General features: G+C 43.4%; 1 protein-coding gene across 2 annotated transcripts; it reads right to left on the minus strand.

Moving 5' to 3' along the window:
- Positions 1-15: 15 nt before the first annotated feature.
- sh3bp5b (SH3-domain binding protein 5b (BTK-associated)) lies at positions 16-23,547 on the minus strand. Of its 2 annotated transcripts, none has more exons than XM_084471420.1 (9): positions 23,201-23,547; positions 22,735-22,797; positions 20,514-20,642; positions 9,788-9,952; positions 9,146-9,276; positions 7,780-7,822; positions 7,120-7,309; positions 4,344-4,721; positions 16-1,606 (listed from the first exon to the last, which is right to left on the minus strand). In XM_084471420.1, exons 1-9 carry the CDS (start codon positions 23,276-23,278, stop codon positions 1,398-1,400), a joined length of 1,386 nt encoding a protein of 461 aa, XP_084327546.1. In that variant the 5' UTR covers positions 23,279-23,547; the 3' UTR covers positions 16-1,397. The 2 variants fall into 2 exon arrangements, with proteins under 2 accessions (XP_084327546.1, XP_084327545.1); XM_084471419.1 differs by having other exon boundaries at positions 46-1,606; positions 7,114-7,309.
- Positions 23,548-23,734: the final 187 nt, after the last annotated feature.

The raw sequence follows: 23,734 nt of genomic DNA on the forward strand, positions 1-23,734 counted from the left end.
GCAGAACAGGGAACTGCTCAGCAATCGTTTATTTGACTCTTATCTGAAATAAAAAAAAAACATGTGAAGCACAACCCACTAGAAAAATAAATGCACACTGTAGGAGACATATACAGACTTAATTGAACATACAAAACGTTGACAATACCATGGTCACTTTTTTCTTTTAACAGAAACAGACTGAAAATGATCACTGAATGCAAAAGCTTGCAAAATATTTTAACCTCTTTTTATCCAGGCACCGAGAAAGGCGAGGGAAGAGGACGGTGAAATTGTTCCACTTCATGGAAATTTGGGAAGCAGGCTTTTTTTGAGTTGGTGACATTCCTTAAAGAAAACCTAACCATTGTTACCATTAGCTATATGCTAACATTCAGAATCGAATGATGCTTTAGTGGTGTAGCAGAAGAATATTTGATGATTTGTGAACGGCAGTAAAAGACACAATTATCGTTTCAGTCCAAATTGGTACAGTTGAGACACATCTAACAGACTTCCAACACACAACTGCAGCAATTCTTGCTGCTAAATTGTATCTCCGGTTCAGTATCATAAAAAGCATTAGTATTCATCTCTTAATGAATACTAGTACATACACGATAATGCCCCTTTTGTAAGCTTTAGGAGTATACTCATGGTTCAGCAGTGGCCATTTTCATTTCGTCGTTTGCAGTCTTTCAGTACAGCCATTAGTAGAAGAAGACGCGTAATTGATATGTAGTCCTTTACCATAACAACACTTTTTCATGGATTCAAAAGATACATGGCACAGACATGCACAACCCACTTGATTTAGATATTTAGTCATTATCCCAATGCTGTTATATGAAGCATCGACAACATTTATTGTTAGAATTCTCCACTTCAGTATTATGTCCAGGCTACTTGTGTCTTTATTATTCTTTGTCTGAGCATACACCAGCTGGTCCTCTTTGAGAGTAAGAAAAAAAAATGCAAACACGAAAAGTACGAAAAACACAACACAAGGACAAATGTTTGTGTCTCTGTTCCCCTCCCATCCCCTTCAGCAAACACCACCTGTTCTTTCACTCCTGCAACATGCCAGAGGCGTCCAACGTTGAGGGTCCTCAGTTTTACGAGGCTCCTCATAGTGGTTCACCCTCTGCCAGTGGACACTCTGCAGAGCCAACATGGACGCTCCCCATAGAGGTTCAATGCAGAGCCAACATGGACACTCTGCAGAGCCAACATGGACACTCTGCAGAGCCAACATGGACACTCTGCAGAGCCAACATGGACGCCCCCCCATAGCGGTTCACGGCAGAGCCAACATGGACGCTCCCGTAGTAGTCCAAACTGGTTCATTTTTCCAAAACAGAGAATATGAGTCAGAGGTGGTGCAATCAACTCCTCTCCCCCCCACCCATGCCCCTTCCCTAGACTCCATTCACCAGCACCGTGGCTGGACTGGGCAACGCAGCCGGCGGTTTGGCGTTGTTGGCTCGTGGACGCCGTAGGTTGAGGAAGCTGAAGCGCCCCTCCAGGCTGAGTGTCTTTTTGGTGCCCATGGAGCTGCTGCTGCTGCTCCTGCTGCTGTTACTGGAGGGGACGTCCTGGCTCCCTTCTGCACCCTCTGCCCGGTCACCTGGGATCAGAATAACAGGACCTGAATTAGTATTTGTCCATTTTTTGATATAAATATAATTGTCTTTCTGGAAACCAAAACGGTACCGCGAAATAAAAGCGATTGCTGAATAGAAAGATACATAGAATATTCACAGGTGGCACTCCTACACAAAATATTTGTCAGGCCCATATTCTGGTCTGTTTTCTGCCTGTTATGTTGTGTGTCTCTCAGTGGGACACCTGCCCTGAGCTGTCAGGTTGACTTATTGGCTGTTTCCCTGAGACCAGGTGTGAGCCAAGAAGGCAGCGCCAGGTCAGGTGGCTCACTAGGAATACGTTCTCACACCCCATCCCTCTTCATTTACCGTTGTGTGCTTGTTTTCCTGCTACATTGCTAAATAGAACATGCTTATTTCCTGTGTGTGTATGCGTGTCAGTGAGTGTGAGTGTTACTGAGTGTGTGTGTGCGAGTGCGAGTCTTTCATTGTTATTGAAGCAGTTCTATTTTTTTTTCCTCTGTTGTCATGGAAGTTTGCATATTAAATAGAATAATTTCCTTAGATAACTTTACTCATATCCTGATGTTTTACTGAACCATTGTCAAAAGACTATCGTTAGTGACAATATCCAGTTTCTCTGAGACACAGAGAGCCAAAACCTAGGTCATAAGTTCATATTCTTAAAGGACAATTCCGGTATTTAGCACATAGAGCCCCCTTTCTGGTTTGTTTAGGATGAAATAGAGTGGTTGACACCGAAATTTTAACTATTGGTCCTGTCTCGGGTATTTGGCTCATTTAGAATTGCCCCTGCCTGCTTCAGAATGGCTGACTACGGGCAATCAAACCTGTCCTTAAAACAACCCTAAACTTTTGTTTTCAGAATTATGCAACTCACCACCTCATCGAGTGGTTAGTGGTGTTTGTTGATGTTCCAAATCAAGTATTGTAGCGAAATACAGTTTCTGTATGTTTATTGTACATTTATCGCTCATTGCTCGTTGACCGGAAACAGAAAAGTGGCCTGGTTGTAGTAAGACTACAACCAAACGTAAACAGCCCCCCTTACCGTTTCTGGCCAACGAGCAATGAGTCTTCCAACAGAAATCAATGGGATTTACAAATGCGATAAATGTGCAATAAAGCATGACAGAAACTGTATTTCGTTACGATACTTGATTTGAAACATCAACGAACACCACTAACCACTCGGTGAGTTGCACATTTCTGAAAAAAAACATTAAGGGTTGTTTTAAAGGTCCCATGGCATGAAAATTTCACTTTATGGAGGTTTTCTAACATTAAGTTGAGTTCCCCTAGCCTCCCTATTGTCCCCCAGTAGCTAAAAATTGCATTAGGTGTAAACCGAGAAGTAGGTATCTTACTCCGTCTTTGAAAAAAGGATCGCTGAAACGCTTCGATTTGGCTTCCGGTCCCGTATGACATCATACGGGTTACCTCCCCTTTCTCTGCTTGGCCCGCCCAGAGAATTTGGCCCGCCAATGAGAAAATGAGTTAGGACCGTGCGAGCGCCACATGTGTGTGTGTGTGTGTGTGTTTAAATACACACACTGGAACGCAAGTGTTCTTTGTTATTTGGATAACCGTTCTGCTGTTGGTGTTATGGCGCATAACACGCAACACAATAACGCAAGCTTGCATAAAGCTCCCATTTGGTGAAAAGACTAGATTGCGTCGGGTTGGTTGAGAAGGAATTGGGAACAGCGAAATGGAGGAGAAAAGGATTGTTGCCCAGGATTGTCCGTCGGGCAGCCCCGGGGGCCGCCAGTGTTCAGTGTTCAGTGGGCAGCGGGCGGCAGCAGGAGCGGCCAGCGGGGCTCCGACGGACCGCTCCGGGGGCGGCCAGCGTTCAGCGGGCAGCCCCGGGGGCGGCCAGCGGCCAGCGGGGCTCCGACGGAACGCTGCCATGGCAGCGGGGCTGGGCGGGCAGCCCCGGGGTTGGCCAGCGTTCAGCGGGCAGCCCCGGGGGCGGCCAGTGGCCAGCGGGGCTCCGATGGACCGCTGCCATGGCAGCGGGGCTGGGCGGGGCAGTCGTTGGAGATTCATAATATCATCCGGAGGCGCAGCTTTTGACCATGATAATATATATTATATTATATAGATATCTAAATATAATATGATATTATTTAGATATAGAGTTCCAGGAACTCCCACCGGAGTGTTCAGTGTTCCACTGTAAACACTAGCGCATGGTACCGTGGCCGCAAGCTGCTCAGGGCCACACCCCCACCCTCCACCTTGACCCGCCCCACCTACACATACTAGTGATCTGCCCAGCCTAATGTAGAACACGAAGAAACGCTAAATACCAATGACAATATGCCACACACTCAGCCATCCCGCAACACAACCCCTCTCTTAAATTGACATTTCTAGTAATCTTCTAGATTTTAGTCAAGGCTGTCAGTGCATTGCCGTGTTTTACAAGTAGCGCATGCATTGGATTCTTCCTACTTGTTTGTTGAAAATGCATCCTTCAGCTGACCCAAATACAATAATTAGCATAATATATCCACTGTAATATGATTATGTAATGTTTAATTATGGAGTTGGTGTGACCTAACCCTCACCCAACAAATGTTGTAATGCTTTAACACAAATAATAATTAAAAAACAAACAATGGAAATTAGGACAGGTGTATGTGTGTGTTGCGCGTGTGTCTGTGTCACAAGACGAAGCATATTTCTTGATAGAATTTAAATCTAGGTGTTGCCAACACAGACAGACAGACTGACCTCTCTCCAGGTCACACTCCGGGGACGAGGCCCCGCTGCACTGGCTGCGAGGGCCCAGCACGGGGGACACCAGGCTCAGGCCCGCCAGCGAGGCGGGGCCGGGGAGGTCCAGGCTGCAGGGCCTCGACGACTGAGCCGGGGACGAGGAGGAGGAGGCGGAGGAGGGCGATGGCGACGGAGAGGGGCTGGCGGACGACGTGGAGCAGGTGGAGGAGGAGGAGGAGGAGCAGGAAGAGCCCATGAAGGGGTAAGGAGAGAGGATGTCCAGAGGGGTGGTGGGAGAGGAGCCCAGGCTGCAGAGGGAGTGGGCGTCCGAGTCCTCCTCGGACATGATGCTGCTGCCGCCGCACACCTCCTCCTCCAGGCACACCGAGCTTACTGCAGGAGGAGAGGGAGAGGGAGAGAGAGGAGGGGAGAGGAGGAGAAGAAGATATGAGGAGAGAGAAGAGGGGAGAGTGAAGAGAGAAAAGCGGGAGAGAAAGAAGGATATGAGTTAAGGGGATGAGATTCTTCCAGGAAACTAGATTCAGGTCAGATTCATGGTATGAGGATGGACATAGACACACGCCCGACACAGAACCATCATGGCTGAATAAAACTATTGTGCTTCTCCAAACTATCAACACATAGTCTGTTCAAAACAAGCCCATTCCCCACTAGAACTAGACAGATGGAACAACAACAACCTTCCAACAATTTGATCTTCCTACTGCCCTTGATTCATATCACGTCCAATGCAATCATTCATCCCTTTAATCTGGTTATGAGTGTCATAGACGTCATGCTGTGGCTTCTGGTTATGTGTTCAAAATAGAGTCAAGGGATTCAGTCGAAGGACTCTTCCAAGAACCCAGTAATGACCACAGACACACTACTGTCTGTGTGCTCCAGTCCCTGTGTGTGCTTGTGTGTTCCTGTCCTTGTGTGTGCTTGTGTGTTCCTGTCCCTGTGTGTGCATTTCCGTCCCTGTGTGTGCGCGCTTTGGTGTGAAAGAGTGAGTGAGTGAGTGTGTGTGCGGTGGTTAGTGGTAATATTGTGCATCAAATGAGCTTCAGCTAAGTTTAGCATTGGAATTATCCATCCCTTTATCAAAAAGATCACAGCTTTCATGACGACAGAATGTCCCCAGTGGTGAGACAGAATTAGCTGCTTGAACCCATTAACCTTCGGGCTGCTTTTCACACAAAAGGATCTATCTGAAGCTCCTTTCTAAAAAGCTACTTTCCAGGTACTAAATAAAAACCCAGGAACTGCGAGATCTGAGATAAAGGTGTTGACAAATTGAATTATCATGTTACAAAACAAGGCTATTTCATCCACCCGTTCCCTATGAAACAAGGACTGTGTGTGTGCTTGTATTGCACACAAGTGAAGGATGTCAGTGAAGTGGGGGAGGAGCCAAAACAAAAAAAATGCTGGATTGTTTAAGATCTGATTAACTACAAAGCACTGCATTATTACGGTCTCACCATTCAGTACACAGACTGCAGAGGGCAGCCACAAACCAGCATCGACCCATTAACCCCTCTCTGTATCTGACTGTTGTCTCCACAGCAATTGTTGTAAATTCCCTATTAGTTTGTTATTGTATTACGTATATAATGCGTATATATATATATCGTATTTCTGTTCAGGCATTTGGGACAGCCCAGGTAGCGCCGTGGGGTCCTAGAATCACTAGGTGTACGGGGCTACGTCAGAGCCTGTTGCGCGCGACCGCATAGCACGCCACGATAAAGAATGCGTTCGTGAAGAGTGAGTAATGTACTGAACCACGTATATTTATGAATATTTACATATGATAAATATTATATGCAGTCCGCAATTCGGTTCCATATTTGTGGGCGTGATTTCATGTTTGAGCTGGTTTCCGCTATTTAGTTGATTCATTCACGAATTGGGTAGCTATTGTATGAGCCTGTACCTCGTGTAGCATTGTGTATACGTCACTCGGCTGCGCCGTTGTCGGCTGTTATATTGCGCTATGCCAACGTGTGTATGTGGAAACTATTTGTTATGTTTATATAGCATTTATGGGGTGTTAGGCCCGATGTTTAGGTGGATCTTGTAATAAGTATTTGTCCTTATTCTGTCTTACAGAAAACCATTCATTCATTCATTCATTCATTCATCATTCATTCAATCATTCATTCAACCATTCATCATTCATCCATTGCTTGATTCCTTGATGTCATTCGCAATATTGAAGATATAAACAACCAGAACTGTTCCCTGTGTATGAGTCTACTCTCTGACCGGAGTTGCCGTCCTGGATAAAGTGGTCCCAGTAAAACACACAAGCACATTCCCCAATAGCAATGCTGATGAATACTTGGAGTAGTACTACAGCACTACTACAGTAGTTAACCCTTTGTATAACCAGTTCAATATACAAGCATAGTGCTGAAGGGCATGACTGCTCTGCCCCTCAAGCCACCGCAACGCACCTTGTTAGAATCAGACTCTAAACCCAACAAACAAGATGGTTAGCCCTCAAAGTCCTAGCTCATGTGTGCGGAAAGTAGGTCGCAATTCAATTTTATGATTCTTTTTTTTATTTTTAGACCTAGAATCACAGCGGGACTTGTTGTGAAGCTTCCACCACGGACAGACCAATAACCTGAGAGACAAATGCCAGTGCTGCAGTGGATGGCAGGTATAATAGCAATGTTGAGAGTGCTCTTTAAAGTGACAACTGACACACACACACACACACCCACACACACACACACACACACACCCTTCTGAGAGGACAGTGGTCTGGACTAACTAGAACCTTCGTCTGTCTCCGAGGCAACACCGTCCACCTCTGCACCGACGCCGCGGCCCCGGGGCCCCATGGCGGTAGAGCGGCGGCGCTCGTGGATCTGGTCTGAGATCACCTCCAGGCTCCTGAGGGCCCCCTTGTACTGGCCCTTGGCCTGGCAGAGCCTGGCCTGCAGGTCATCCACCTTCTGCTTCAGGTGCTGCAGGGGAGGAGGGGGAGGGGGGAGGAGGGAGGAGGAGGGGGGAGGGGGGAGGGGAGGAGGGGGGAGGAGGGGGGAGGAAGGAGGAAGAGGCAGAAGAGGTTCTGTTGAAAGAGGTTCTGTCTCAAAAACGGGGAACTTTGAATACGGTGGAACCGAGATTAACGAGAAGTACATATTTTATGCGCTTATGCTGATGTGTGCACGCTCACACACACACACACACACACACACACACACACACACACACACACACACACACACACACACACACACACACACACACACACACACACACACACACACACACACACAGTGTAAACTGCTAACGTCTGGGAATTCAAGGCCAAGCTGAATTCACAGTGTTTTAGTGCAGTGTTGTTAAGTACCGTTTTAAACTATACAAGCCATTTCAAATTTCAAAGGACTGTAAAGGGTAACTGACACACAGTAGTGGTGCCTATACATACCTCCAGCTGCAGGTAATATTTAGCCTTCATCTCAAAGTAGGGCCTGTATAAAGGCAGAGAGGGAAGAAAGGGATTATATAAAACAAAAATAAAGCATGTAACCTAGAAAAGAGCAAGCGGCTACAGTAGGCCTACATTATCACCATGGTAACCACCAGTGTGCCGAGAACATGAGCGTGCGAGAGCGTGCGAGTGAGAGCTTGGCTAAGCTAGCTATGCAGAACATAGTAGCATACAGCTTACACACTGTGAACCTACAGCTTCAATTATACACGGACTAGACTGCACAGACTTGCCCAAAAAAATGGTAATACTCTCTTAATGATTTTCCTTTATACTAGGGATGCACCGAAATGAAAATTCTTGGCCGAAACCGAAAACCGAAAATGAGGAAACCAAGGCCGAAAACCGAAAACCGAAACACTGAAATAAATTATTATGCCAATTATTAGTAGGCCTACCATTGCATTTATAGCTATGACTGTGTACTAACCTCACTAAAATCAAGGCATTGCAATTCAAAGAATAAATCAATTACAATTATTAAAAGTATAAAAATATTTATTTAGCACTGAAAAAACAACAACACCGTTTTCCGTTTTGAACTTTGCAGATGGTCCCTTGCGGATGATTGCGGATGATAGCCGACAGCTCATAGAAGCTGTCGGCACTTTGCGGACGGTCCCTAAACTCGCAGCTGATAGCCGACAGCTCATAGAAGCTGTCTCATAGCGAGCCGTCGCTAAAGACGGCTCGTTTGGATAAAAACAAGGTTGTAGCTGGTTCTCTAGATTACTACATTTAGCTAGAGGTGTCATTTGTTTCACAATGTTTCACTGATGATGGTGAATGTTTCACTGGTTTTTGTTTGCGTCATCACAATTTCCTGTTTCGGCCATGTTGTTTCGGTGATACAAGTGTTTCTGTATTTCGGTGGCCGAAATTTCGGTGCATCCCTACTTTATACTAAGCTCCTACTAAGTTTTCATTATTGATCAAATGCATAACATAGGCAAGGTGGTTAAATAGCTAATTTAGCATTGCCATAGCTCAATTATCATGTATTTTAAACAAAGAAAATATAAGTAGTAGGACTTCTCAGTCACCTGACTTGATCTTAATTTTTCTTCAGAAACTGTTTTGCTTCTGTATTGAAATCGGGTTCCTAAACCACATTTCAGAAGTGAAATCAATATCGACTGTGGCACCTGAACACGATATGAATAAGTACAATCTACAAAAGCATTGGCATTAAACACCAGGTTCAAATATGAACAATTAAATAATAAATAAATACAATATATTATTAAACAATGCAGAATTTGACAGATATTGTGGTAATGAAGGGGGGGGTGGGGGGGCTCACTTGGACTTGTTGATGGTGCGTTTGAGTTTCTTCTCCAGCTGTTTCATGTGACTCATGGCGGCGGTGTACTTGGCCGCCGTCTCCTTGTGCACCAGCTCACTCCGAGTCTTGGTGTGCTCCGCCTCCATCACCTGGGACAGCCAATCACAGCCCGCAACGTCACTCCCTCTCAGGATGCCTCCCTGACCACTCTTAACTCTAACCTTTTACTGAACATAGTCTGTGTAGCTACGCAGGCTTCAACCCGTCCAATATCTACTTTCACTTGGATTGGATTCATTTTAGTTTCACTCAGTTATATTTCATAGTTACCGGTGCATTAATTGTACTTATATTATATTTTCTGTTCCAAATCAGCCAAATAAAAAAATACAATCAATCACATTTCCTGAAAATAAACCAGATGGTTAACCCACCCAAACACTCACCCATACAAAACGAACTAACTCACACATTCCCACACTCTTTCACACACACTCTTTCTCACACACACACACACACACACACACACACACACACACACACACACACACACACACACACACACACACACACACACACACACACACACACACACACACACACACACACACACACACACACACCCTCTCCCTCCAGCCCACTCCCAGCCCCCAGGCTCACCCGCTGGGTGGCGTGGTTGAGCATCTCCTGCCAGGCCGAGTCGAACTGCCGGTGGTCCTCCTCCAGGAGCCGCTGCTCGGCCAGGGAGATGGTCTCCTTGGCGGCCCGCAGCACCTCCGCCGCCCTCTGGAAGTCCTGGGTCGCCTTTTGGGCCTCCAGCTGGGCCTGGAGGGGAGGGATGGAGGGGGATGGATTTCAATTGTTTTAAGTAGAATTTATATTTGTCCATTATTACATGTACACAAATGTTTTACAGATCAAAGAAAAATAAATCCTGAATTAACCTAAATCCATAAACAAGTAAAACTCATTAGTTCAATTTCATACTTACTACTACTTCATACTATAAGCAAACGGTGTGATTCCAACCCAATGTGATTCCAACCCAACTATGTTCTACTTTTTTATTAAAAAGCAATGTCCGTACGTAACGGCCCACCAACTCGGCGCAAAAGTTCAAAAATCACCAGTTCGATTTTCTGGTAAACCCAATGAACTGTGCTCTAACTGTGCTCGCAAGTAGGTCCTCGGGACCCCCTGTGTTGTGAAACCATACTTGCATAAGACACCACTGACTCGATTAGCGCTGGTATTTACAGACAGACCTAACACAAGATTGAAGAAAACAGCAGCATCATTTACAGCCTGCGCAGAAACTACAGTCGGATGTCACCCAGCCTGTGTGGGGATCTGACAGAGGTCAGACTCAGGGGATAGTGAGGTGAAGTCTGGGGGGTGTTCGGTTGCCAGCCAAATGCTACTGGGGTTTCACGCCCCAATGTACGCAGTGTACAGTGATACCTGAAGGCTTCCATAACCTCCCAGCATGCATGGGAATCCACTGCAAGTCGCTTTGGATAAAGGCGTCTGGTAAATGACTAGATGAATAGAACGCCCTAAAGTAAATGATCCAGCCTACTGTTGACAGCCATGCGTACGCAGAATCTAGTGACACTGGTCTCATTTATTCCAGGTTTGACACCCCAGTGTAAAACATGCCGTGTGCCTGCATTTGTGTGTGATCTTGGTTAATGTCCAAAAAACAAAAACAAAGCTGATCCCTCTGTTCTAAGGTTTAATATATTACTCAGCTGGAACATTGCCCTGAGTTCCTCCACTCTCAGAGGATTCAAAAATGATTGAAGAAGCTTCAGTCCAAACAAACTATGGTCTGCATCCATCAGATGAAAGAAACAGGAAGTATGGCAAAAATAAGCGAAGTTGCGGTTATGAATTATGCAGCATAATGAGAAACCACCTCTACAGATAGGACACGAGTCCAAAACTCCCACCGGAATGTCGTGCAAGCCCAGCGCATTTCAGGACCTTATGACATCACCGCGTGCTACGGGTTAATCACATTAGCAGCACAGCCACGCAACATGCTAACGCAGCAAACCATGCACAGTCTCCGTCTTTGTCCGCGGGATTTGCAGCGTACTGTCCACCAGTGTTGCCAGATCTTGCTAAAGAAGCAAAGCAACCAGGTTTGTGTGTGTGTGTGTGTGTGTGTGTGTGTGTGTGTGTGTGTGTGTGTGTGTGTGTGTGTGTGTGTGTGTGTGTGTGTGTGTGTGTGTATATGACATGTAGGAAGAGCTCCATTTAATTTGTCACTGTAATTGGTCACTATTTAAAACACACTTTGTTGGATTCGTTCCCGTATTTGGCCCAGTTAAACAAACTGAAGAGTCTCAGTTGTGCGATTTCTGGAATGTGTCAATGGTGTGTGGAGTGGGGGGAGGAAGGAGAAAGCAAAGTGGTGGATTGCTCCAGAGACAGCAAACAAACTAACTAAAGCAACCCAGTGATCAATATATGTGGAAAGTTTGTTATCCATCACCATTATACTGCTACGTGTCCAGTTTTTCATAAACAAGCTCAAACTTTAACATTTTTCAATTTGAATCAAGCAACACAACCACTTCATTGCAGTTCACACTTAGGTTTTTGCATCTGCAAATATGACCTGATGTAGTCAAGTCATCGTACTGCTTCGTACTGGACCATTGCTTTCGGTCAACGTTTGCCAACATCTATTAATTAGATGTTTAATTATTAATTACAAACATTGAGTAATTTGAGAAGAAAATAGTTGTCACACCGACCGAGAAACAAGGTCTGCATCTTATGGGGCTCGGAAAAAAACAAGATGAGATGAAACACGGTAAACCAACATGGTCCTTAAAATACATTCTTCAGTTAAAACAAGTTTTGATTTAGTTTTTCTTTCTTCATATCTATATTTGGGTGATCGCTGTCACTATCCCCCCCTCACATGATTACGTAAAATGAGTTTTGCTGTTTTTGCTTTGTTGTGTAAGTCACTCGGTGACATGCGTTAGTCTGAGAGAGAAGACGTGGGTGGATCAAAGTGACAAGGCCACGGAGTTGTTGATCAAGTCTTGCTATTGTTGTGCTCAACTCGGCAAGAATCAAACCAGGCATCCCAACCAGCATGGCACGGCTCTGCTTGATCTCTCTAACCCAGTAATGGATTGAAATGAACGGCTGTGGAGTCGGCAGCACTATCACCCTATCTTGTTGTTGCCAAAGAGTATGGCTGATTGCTTAAAAAATAAACAGATGACTAGTTCTATTTATTAGTGTCTTTCACTTTCAGCTGGGCCATTACCTTAGCGCTAAAGTAGGTTGTTGGGTTTAAACCTCAGAGTCAACCTCAAGCAACATGCCCACAACCTATCAGCATGACAGAAAGAGAACCATGGACTGCAAGTCTCTTTGGATAGCAATTTTCCATAGGATCAGAACAGCAGTTTGATTCAAAAAGTGGCTTATTTCTCTGTCTCCTTTAACTCCTTGCCCTACTTTCCTCAGTGCTAGTGCTGTTTGTTCGCCAGCGGCACCAAACTAAGTGTGTGTGTGTGTGTGTGTGTGTGTGTGTGTGTGTGTGTGTGTGTGTGTGTGTGTGTGTGTGTGTGTGTATATAAAGGAAGACAGAAAACCAGCAACAGTAGAGCAGAGGACCCTACTCTGTGCATATCTCACACACACACACACACACACACACACACACACACACACACACACACACACACACACACACACACACACACACACACACACACACACACACACACACACACACACACACACACACCTTATAGACTTTGATTTGAAAATTTGATTGATTGTGTAGGAGACATTTCACATATTTGCTTTGTTTCAGACCGGACACACAATTATATTTGCGATGACGTATTCAGTTTGACATTCAATATTTCCCATTTTTTGCTTTCTAATCTCAATAGCTCATTGAGAGAGGATTTATTTCAATTCTCGTTTACACATCAGTCGATATTTCAAACATATTTCGCCGATGTCCTTGATATTCAGAAAAAAAACAAATATCAATATCAGGGATCTGATAGTGTGAAATATTGTCCTGTCCAGTCATTGGGCCATGAGAAATCTGAAAGAAATCCTTCCTTTTCAAACAAGCAATTTTGTCTAACCCTAACTAAAATCACTGTGGTGTGCTTCTATCCAAGCCTTCATTAACCTTTCTAATAAGGCATATATAGTTACAGGAACAAACTAATAATAACAAATCAAGCTGTGGAGAACATACTCTCAACATACTCTGTGTGCAGGGCGATGCATCTCAGACAAAAGAAAGCAGTTGTTGCATTTACTGTTAGGCCTGGAGACCTGTATTGTAATATACATTTACTATATTTGGTATAGGCCTGCTTAATATATTGTATACAATAAACATGGAAAGAGCTGACAGTAAGATTTCCCATTGGTGCTATTGTTACTGATCTCCTTAGCTTCCACCTGAGTCCTTCTATCTAGTGGAGCTGGGTTTGGATGGGGTTCCTGGCTGCAGACCTCGGTTTGCAGATCCTGGGCTTTGCTAAGAGCACTGACAGTAAGAGTGACGCAAAGAACAGATGGAGATGATTAATAGAAAGGAGAGAGAGAGAGCGCAGGGGGTGAGAAAAATAGTGGGAGAGTGATAGAGAGAAGAAAGCTCTCTCCATCAGTTCCTAAAAAGCCTCGACGTTCCCCCCTTGATGTTCAGGGTGACAGACTGGAGCGCTAGCCGTCATTAGCACTTCATGCTGATTCAGTTTTTAGCATCACGGCTAACCGCTGCATGATGTTTGAGAGAGAGAAAGAGAGAAACACACACACACACACACACACACACACACACACACACACACACACACACACACACACACACACACACACACACACACACACACACACACACACACACACACACACACACACACACACACACACAGGGTCAGAAAGCAGAATAGACTGAGAAAGAAACACAGAGAGAGACAGAGAAAGAGACTGAGAGAGAGAGGCAGAGAAAGAGATAGAGACAGAGAGGCAGAGAAAGAGATAGAGACAGAGAAAGAGAGGCAGAGAAAGAGACGTAGAGATAATGAACAAGAGGGACAGAAAACAAGAGAAAGAGAGGCAGAGACAGAGCGAGAGAGGGACGTAGATTCTTTGGTGAAACAGCAACAACAGAAGCAACTACCATATCACACCAAGTCGCCAACTCGTCCTGTGATTGGCCCCCAGTCCCAGGCTAAATAATATGGAAGGAAAATTGCTTCTGTGGACTTTTTAAATTATTCCCCACAACCCATCAAACTATGGACCTCAGGGGAAAATCTCACACATTCACATCTGAAACATGTTGCGTCAAACACTTTGTTCTATCAACAGAAAGGAAAGGAAAAAAGTGTTAGGGGGGTAGTTGAGGATATATGATAGAAGTGAAAGATGAGGTGGAATAGCTAGATGGAGAGAGGGAGTAGAGGTGTAGCAATTAGAAACTGTAAGAAGAGAAAAGGAAAAGGGGGTAGAAAGATAAGAACTCTAGGTCACCCTCATGAAAGCAAAAGGAAATTGCAGAATGACAGCACGACACAGAAATCTACTCATCGCAAATTATAATTAATCACTGTTAAAATGCCAGATTGCGCACCTGAAGCCCCTTTGGCAGGAATTGTAGGCCAGAATTGTATTCTGGGTCCCGTTAGCATTGCCATTGATGGCTAGCCCCAGCCTGTTTGCACAGTTTGTCAGGTTTGAAAACGGTTGCTCTCTTGTCAAGACAGTTGGGTGTTTGATAAACAACGACCGGCCTAGTAAGGTTAGTGAGCCTGAGCACAGTGCACCTAGAGACCGTCACAAGGTTTTCCTCTGTATTTACAGCCCTTCATGGCCAATTTAACGAGAGACGTCCTGGCTCCAGAAGTAGGACAGTGGATGCTTATGACTAGCAAGCAATGGTCATAATATATTACAGGCTGTGCTGCACAGCATGCAGCCACATCTTTTATTTAGATTACACAGGAAATGTCGAGACTTTGAGAAAATGTAGGTCATCCCTCCTTATATCTAGATGTACAATTGTAAATGGTGCATTCCTTGGTTGTCTTGGCTGCTCATCAGGCTAAGCAAGCAAATGTAAGACCTTTGTCATTTGCCATAGTTGATGTACACATTCATATTGTGTATCATCTTGTCCATATACAAGACAAAAATGATTGACAATGAAAAAGAATCTGAAGATAATGTGTTCTTTAAAGCACCATCCAACACACAACAACTAATAATATAGATTTAAAAGATAACCTGGCAATAAAATGCTTTATCCATGGAGGATCAATATTCACAGTGGTGAGGCATTTTTCCATTTTCCATTGAGCAGGGCTCGGTGTTATGCTCCTTTGATCATGAGCCTAGGTGTAACCAAGCTGGACTTTATGAATAGCACACAATGTGTGTCAGTTCTGCTTGTCTGTGTTTAGCATCATGGCTTTCAAAGAGTGACACATCAACACATTGTGGTTCGCTACTTTCGAAACCAAGGCTACTTTCACAACCACAGAGCGGTATATTTGGTCAGATGGAGGACCGATTAGGGTGGCACTTCTGTGCATTTCCACATTTGGTCCCGTTGTTGTTGATATACAAGACTTAACAATTTTGGTGCAATCCTGATCGTCAAAGATGCCTTGAAAATATAACCTTTTCATCTGGATTCCAAATGTCATATTATTATTATCATATTATTTACTTATTCAACAAAGCATGCCAAAAACAAAATGAGTTCAGTGATTTCACAACCAAATCAAATCAATGTTGTCCCTCGATGGCTGAAATTTGTCAGTGACGTCCACACTTGTCCTCGATTTAGGTTCAACCAAACAATCTTATAAAATCCTGAAGAATCAAAACACATTTCTCCCACATGTTTGGACCTATTTTTGGCTGGAAGTAGGTCATACTACAGCCAATAGGCTCTGAAAGACATTTGAAGTTGACGTACAAAAACATTCTGACCAATAATGAACCAAACAAATCAAACTAACAGAAAAAGGACGGTCATCCCCACGTCCAAATAATATGTAAATAGAGGTTATAGTATTTAGTAAATGAATGAACATTGTGAGTGAGTGAGATAGACAGAGGGAATGTATTAGCATCAACCTAAAGTCCACAGATGGGCCATACACAGTATTGTCACACCCTGCTAGCAGGACATCAGGGAAGCAAACACACACACACACACACACACACACACACACACACACACACACTAATCTGTCTAAAGTGAGCATCAGGAACGAATAAACTGAATTGGGCTCTGGGCTAAAACAGCCTACCAGCCAGTCTACCCGGCTGTTGGCTTGTCTGTTTGTCTCCGAGTCAACCTTTCTGCCGGCTTCAGTGGATGTGTTTCCATCTTCTGGCTATCTAGAATTCAATCTCTATGTCAATACTGTCTGTTTCTACTTCGCCCTCTGCTTAAATCCTCCCAATCCTTTCTCCATACACACACTAAAAAGGAGATACGAACATATTCTCAAGCTTTTCATTTCATTTCCATGTTTCTAGCCAAAGGGTCTTTTAAATAACCTCCATGAGATGAAAAAAAAGTCACCCTTCACGCAAGCATAAAACCCTGAAAGCATCAGAACCACTGACGAACAAAGGAGAATTATTTATTATTTATTTCGTTTTTTGACCTACAAAATGTTCAGAAATAATAAGATACGACTTTTCAGTTTGCTTTTCTGAAAAGCCGATGAGGAACAGAAGTGACATTTCATAATGAATCAAAATAGTTGATAAAAAACACTTCTGTAAATTGCGAACTTACTGCAACTTCAGCTCTGTGTTCCGGTTACTTCTGACCTTACTCAGCACTTTAAAATGTGCAGAGTCAACCAATCATTGCCTGTGTATCTATGCAGTGAAATACACCTTTTAACCCTCTGCTGAGTCACTGCTTGAATGATCCCTTAATGTGGAGGAACCCTAAAAAGGCCTATTAGGTTGTATTTGAATGTGATGTGGTAGCCTAGGTAACACCCCTGCAGCGTTATCTCTGGATCTAGGTTTGAACCAACACTCGACAGGCTACCCTTTGGCGTCCTTGGGCAAGATGCTCTCACCTCACCCTGCTCCATTACTTAAGCAGATCACTGTAAGTCACTTTGAATAAAAGTGTCTGAGTAGTAAATAGTTAATAGTCTTGTGTATCATCAATTGGATCTCCTTTTTAACAATATAGTACAACTCTTCACCGTTTCTACACTCCCCAAAAACATTGTTAGTCTCCAGTTACATTATAATATATCAATATATTATTTCTATAGAGCTGGTCTACCGACCCACCCTTGTTTGCCAGCTTATTCTATAAGTGGTTGAGTCATTCTGACGGATGGAGTCAGCCAAATACAAGCGTAGCTAAACATGCTTAAAGAGTGAAGTGCTCATTACACAAGTGTGCGCTGCTAGTTGTGTATCTCCAAGCAAGGGTTACCCCAAGACACGGTCCAGCAACAGTCACCACTCCCTGGCTAGTCTGACTCTTATCTGGTACGGCAAACAGGTGGCTTATCATGGGAGGGAGACCATGGAAAGACTGATATACAGTCATATACATATATATATATGTGTTATTACTGTTGGGCTGTATTGTAATATATCAGATTTCAAAAGAGATGTACTTATTTAAAAACACAAAGTAAAAGTAAATGCAAATAGAACAGCAAGAGTATGCGTGCTTCCTATTCATTGAGTAAACAGTGATTCATTGTGTGTGTGTGTGTGGGGGGGGGGGGGGGGGGGGGGACTTGAAGTCATGATGAATGGCATAATGGATGGCAAGAGCGATATGGAGAGGTAAACAAATAAGGAAAGGATATGGGAGAAAAGGAAGGGAGTATGGAATTTGTCCCATATTTCCTTCCCCAGAGTAGCTCCAAAAAGCTGTTATCTTCCAATTAAAAGGAAGTCCTTCAAACAGAAGTGATTGTGGGTAATTCAATAGGAGCTTTCATCCCGTTTTATAGAATGGTTTTGTGATACTGTGACATCAAGACATACCATTTGGTTTATTTAACTAATTAAAGACAATCACATGTTATTATAACAGAAGTTTGTATTATTTAAATTGGGTTTGATAATGATATCATGCTTTAAATAATGCTTAATGCCATACTGATAGATGTTACGATTTAACGTAATGCATTAATTCTTGGTTTGATTCTTCATCAATTCTAACCCTAGATCTAGAATATATATGGATTTAATAAATAATATTAGAATAGTTTTGGCAGAAATATATCTTCAATGCTACGGGAAATTGTCAATGTATGAATTTATATAATTAGTTACATGTATTTATCAATGGAGGATACATGTAACTTTCAAAGGATTGTATGATCAGAGAGAAACAAGTGGCAATATTTCCTTTATCATAATTTGCGCAGTGAGAAATACACATCATTTGGCAAAAATCGGTGGCTCAACAATTAGAGGTGAAATCGCCTCAACCAGAAAGGTCCGTCAAAGATTAGGGCGGGAAAGAGATTGCCATTAAAACCTCCAGTACTACTGCAGTGGACTGCTGCAGAGAGAGGGAGGACAGAGATTATGAGAGAGTGTGAAATTAGAGAAAGCAAGGCGAAACTACTGAAAGCAGAACATGGTGTCCTCACATCAGCTGCCTGCGTTGGGTTTATCCAAGGCTGCTATCATTTCTGCCTTGAGACGGATGGAGGATAGGGAAAAACCCGACCATGTGTTTACTAATAGATCTAAAGTGGTGGTCTCAACAATAAGCCCTCCATCTTCGCATTCGTTTCATTGAAATATCCACCAGTGCCTTAGAAAGCGACCAAAAATATCTCTCGATCTCTAATGCATTACAGAATACTGGTAGCTATCAAGGTTGGGCGGGGTGATCACACTTAGCTCTACACACAGGAGGATATGGTCCATGTTATATTTGAATAACAACAAATAGCCCTCGAACTATAGAGGTGACACCTGTTAATTCAGGAGAGTATGCTCGACCTTAACTGTCTTCCACTGGTTTTCTATGCTGCTGCTTTGGGAAAATGCTACACTAATGTTCAAATACTGTACAACACAATGGGAGAACAGATGCGCTCACCATGGTGAAGAAATACTAAGAAGAGGAAATTCAAATTAACATCTATTTTTGGGGGGGATTTCTACCTACCAGCAGGTAGGCAGAGAGGAACTGGTGTCAGTTCCTCAGTCATGATGCATAGTCATGGATTGGGGAAGTTCAGTGAACAATAGCTAGTTTGGCTTGTGATACCAGGTAGCTCCTTTAATATCCAACTATACATAACATGCCAGCTGTTTCCCTTTGGTTAGGGTACTTGGGTCTATGGTTATTTTAATAAAATGTGAAATATTTCTACAGGTTCCAGTATCTACATGTTCTCTGAATATTTACAGCATTATAACTCTAACTATGGCTATTTTCAGAGAATGAATGGTGCTGCATTTGTGGCTCATTCAAATAGGTAGATATGTGTAGTGATGGCCTTTAAGTGATTCATTAATAAATATTTCAAACTAATAAAACTCTTGAGAAAATGTCATGTTTGTGGTCCCCCCCTTAGTTGTAATGAGATGTGTGTTCTTGAGTAGCTCTCATACTAAGTGAAAAAGTATTTGGTCCCATCAGCAACACAGGCTGGCCTTCCGGTTGGAAAAAGAGAAGTCAAACTGTTTGATTATGAAACATTCATTCCATCATGCAACTTAAGCCTCAACTTGAGTTACTTCCATGGAAGTGCAAGTGTGTCTACACCCCCACCCCCGCTCATTTCTTAAAACTGAGACCAATTAAAGAGAGAATAGGGTGTGGGAACCAACTGGAAATAGAAGTGCTTTGTCCCACCTGGGGATCTCCCCAACACTTTCTGTTTGCGACTTCACAGCTGTTTGGGCTTAAAATAGAAACCTCTGTGGTATAGTTGAGCGTTAATGCGTGACTCATTTTAGGTGAATACTGGTATGAACCGAAATGAAAACCCCCCCAAAAAAGAAAGAAAATGTTCTCATGTTGAGGGAAGCTGCGTCAGATGAGAAGCTCCAGCCCCAAGTGACCAAACTCAGACTCAGTACAGACAAACAAACACTTCAAATTCACCTTAATAATCGGTTTCTTGACAAACAGTCCTTTCCAGAGTTGACCACAAGAAAGTAAAAATAATATTTTTTTAGAAAGAGAATTTCTGTTCTTTACCCTTCACCTCCCTACAACCTGACACACACACACACACACACACACACACACACACACACACACACACACACACACACACACACACACACACACACACACACACACACACACACACACACACACACACACACACACACACACACACACACACACCTGTCTAGCCACCCTGCGGGCCTCCCAGTAGGGCTTGGACTCCTCCACCGCCTTCCCAATCTTCTTGAGCAGCTCGTCCAGCTTCAGGGTGGCCTCCACCAGCACCGAGCGGAACTTCTGCCTGGCGCTCTGACGGGGAACAATAGACAGGTTGAGGGGACAGTTGAGGCCACAAAACCCATGATCATAGCCAAATTACAACAATAATGACCCAAACATAAAAATTGATTTATCAAAGTCTAACAAATGTCTAGCACAGACTAACACCTTCTTGATTGATGAAACCTATTCCAAAGTTATTTAGCAGTATGGCCTCTGAAGAAAATTTGCAGCAGATACTGCTGATATTTTTCTAAGAAGATTTCGGCAGAGAGTAAACAACAGTGATGTGACACAAACCTCAACAAATCAGTCCGAGGGAAATGTATGTTTTGGCAAAACGATTACCACAAAAGGCGGGAATTAGTTTGTGTTGTTCTGAGTGGAATCACTTTCATAAAGCTTTCATTGATCCTAGGTCCAACTACTGTAAAAGATTGAAGTCTATACCAAACATGAGAATATAAATACGCAGATTTGAAGTCATACGTCATATACCCAAAAAGGGTAAAGAACAGCGCCATCTGTTCTTAATGTAGCAGACCAAAGATAAGGGCTCTGGCCAGCTGGGCGGTCATCTTACTTAATTAAATAGCACAACTTTCACCCGATTACATCAGAACACCTTCAGCAGCCTTACAGGGATCATTACTGGATATGTTATTGGAATATGTCATGTATCATGTTTTACCCAAGCCTATAGTAGGTTTTTGGAAGATGGAAAAGTGCAGAGAAAACTGCTTTTTCAGTTGTTGTTTTTTTTTCTGCTATTCTGTGAAATTGTATCAAAATATTTGGTCATGATTGAGTAAAGACTTCAGAATTGCTGACCCATGTATAAAAAGGTCAGCAAGACATGGACAGTTGGTCACAGGCTTGATAAGGGGGTAACACATGACTTTTATATTTACACTGAATCAAAGGACATGGTATTGGTACAACTAAACATTTGGATACCACCAACATCAGTGTCTTACACACAATGTACACTGCATGTTTCATTTAGAATCCAGACAGCTATAGCGTAAACGCAAGTTCTCAGCCATGTTCTCAACAAATTACTGAGTGTCAAGGAAACAAGCAATCATATACTGTAACACATATAATGACAGTAACATTGGCATGAGTCACACGCATACACACACAGACCAGCGTGTAAATCTTCCAAACCAGAAAAACTGTTAGCCTTGTGTGCAGGATTTTGTAGGACTTTATCCTCTGTAAACCGCCATCATGTATGCTGATCTTGAGCTACAGTCAGTTATTTCCACTACACAGCATCCAAAGGTCACACACCATGAACCATTTTCATGAGCCAAATCCCCATGACAGCACATGCCGTTACACTGTCTGGCACACTTCTTCAGTCTTATGAATCACTTTGATGTCCCACCAACGCTCATAACCCATTTGATGTAGGTAAGTAAAGCAAGATCATGTAAGAGGGAACTATTCTGAAACTACAGATTATGATACAATAATAAACCACTGCACTTGCTTCAAAATATACAGCATGGATATTTATATACAGATACAGAGATCCATTAAAACAAAAAATAACAACAGTTACAATGTGCATATTATTTAATACACTTTTTGTATCGCAGAACTGTTTCAAGTACCGCCATAATGTCCTACTCTGTACCTTCTCATGTGTCTGGATATCAATCTAGGGAAATCAATGACGTAATGCCACTATACACCAAGATATTCTGACAGAAGCACACATACTTCTTTAAAATACAAATGTGAAAAAAATGTGTACCAACGTCATGATCCTTTGGTGTCTTTTCAAATAGGTTTTATCAGGGAAAGGCAGTGTGTGTGTGTGTATGTGTGTGTGTGTGTGTGTGTGTGTGTGTGTGTGTGTGTGTGTGTGTGTGTGTGTGTGTGTGTGTCCATCTCAAAAGAGCGTGATAAGGAATTGGAGTCTGTATGCAACTGAGGGCAGTGACAGTGTGAGTAGGCCTAGGCCTAGCAAAGAAGAAGAAATAATTGTATTCGGTAGACTACATCTTGACCTTGCACTGTTAATGTGTGTGTGTGTGTGTGTGTGTGTGTGTGTGTGTGTGTGTGTGTGTGTGTGTGTGTGTGTGTGTGCGTGTGTGTCCATCAAGCTCACCTCCAGTTCTGTCTCACATCTGTTGATGGCGTCTGTGGACTGGTTAAGTTTCTCCAGCTCTCCCTGAGTGTGAGGAGTGAGAGACAGGAGACCGAGAGATCCGATTTTGATAAGACGATTGCAATGGTGGTTAATATAACACTAGAATTAAGTTGTACCTAATTTGGTTTGCAGATAATGTTAAGAAACGACGAAATACCCCCATCTCCGACAGAAGATTTAGCTTTCAATATTATATATAGATTTTAGATTTCAATATATTGATATTGGCGAATGAGCGCCTCACTATTAAGGAGACGAAAATTAGTAAATAGATAGGCCAATGAGTCATGGCTGCAGAACCATTTAAAATAGGCACGATTACCTTAAAATCAACCAGACTCCCAATGGAACCCTTTGGTTCCGAATTAAACAACAGAGCCATTACAATCCAAAACAGGCTTACTATCGTTACTGTAACACTTACCTGGATCCTCGGATCCATCTCCTCCTCTTCGTATTCGGTTTCCTCGTCTGATCGGTTGTCCCTCTCTGAACGGTCCATGTCGGTAGCGCTAACGAGTAGGGGCTACTGCTGTCAAAAATCGAACAAAGCCGGGCTACGGTGAGACATGCGCGGAGACGGCGAGACCAGGCGCAACGCTAGATCAGCCTCATACACCGAGGAACACAGCAGATAGCATACGAGAATAGAACACAACAAGCCTACGGTTTTATTTAGTTTTTAGTCAGCTTGTATTCTCAGTAAACGTCTTTCCACGGAAGGCATCGCGAGGAGGAATATCCCGCTGTGGCGTCCTTGCTCGGTGTTCTCTGTCCTCTCTCCGTAGCGGGCGAGAACGTGTCTGACGGCGGTGACCTCAGGAGCTCAGCGGGTCTGGAGGGAACGCCCCCTCCACGTTAATACACGGCCATGCCTCCAGCTCACCTAACCTCCTCCAACGCCCGAAGTCTATCGCTCGTGCTATTGGACGACGAGATTTAACAGGGATTTTTTTTT

This window comes from Micromesistius poutassou (assembly GCF_964030765.1).
Source record: "Micromesistius poutassou genome assembly, chromosome: 8".
Lineage (NCBI taxonomy): Eukaryota > Metazoa > Chordata > Actinopteri > Gadiformes > Gadidae > Micromesistius > Micromesistius poutassou.

Excerpts from the sequence above, each read along its gene's own strand:
- sh3bp5b (XM_084471419.1), bottom strand. The coding sequence starts at position 23,278 with ATGGACCGTTCAGAGAGGGACAACCGATCAGACGAGGAAACCGAATAC. Across the intron at positions 9,953-20,513 it reads CCCGCAGGGTGGCTAGACAG|GCCCAGCTGGAGGCCCAAAA; the intron begins GTGTGTGTGTGT and ends CCTCCCCTCCAG. Across the intron at positions 4,722-7,113 it reads GGAGACAGACGAAGGTTCTA|TAAGCTCGGTGTGCCTGGAG; the intron begins GTTAGTCCAGAC and ends CTCCTCCTGCAG.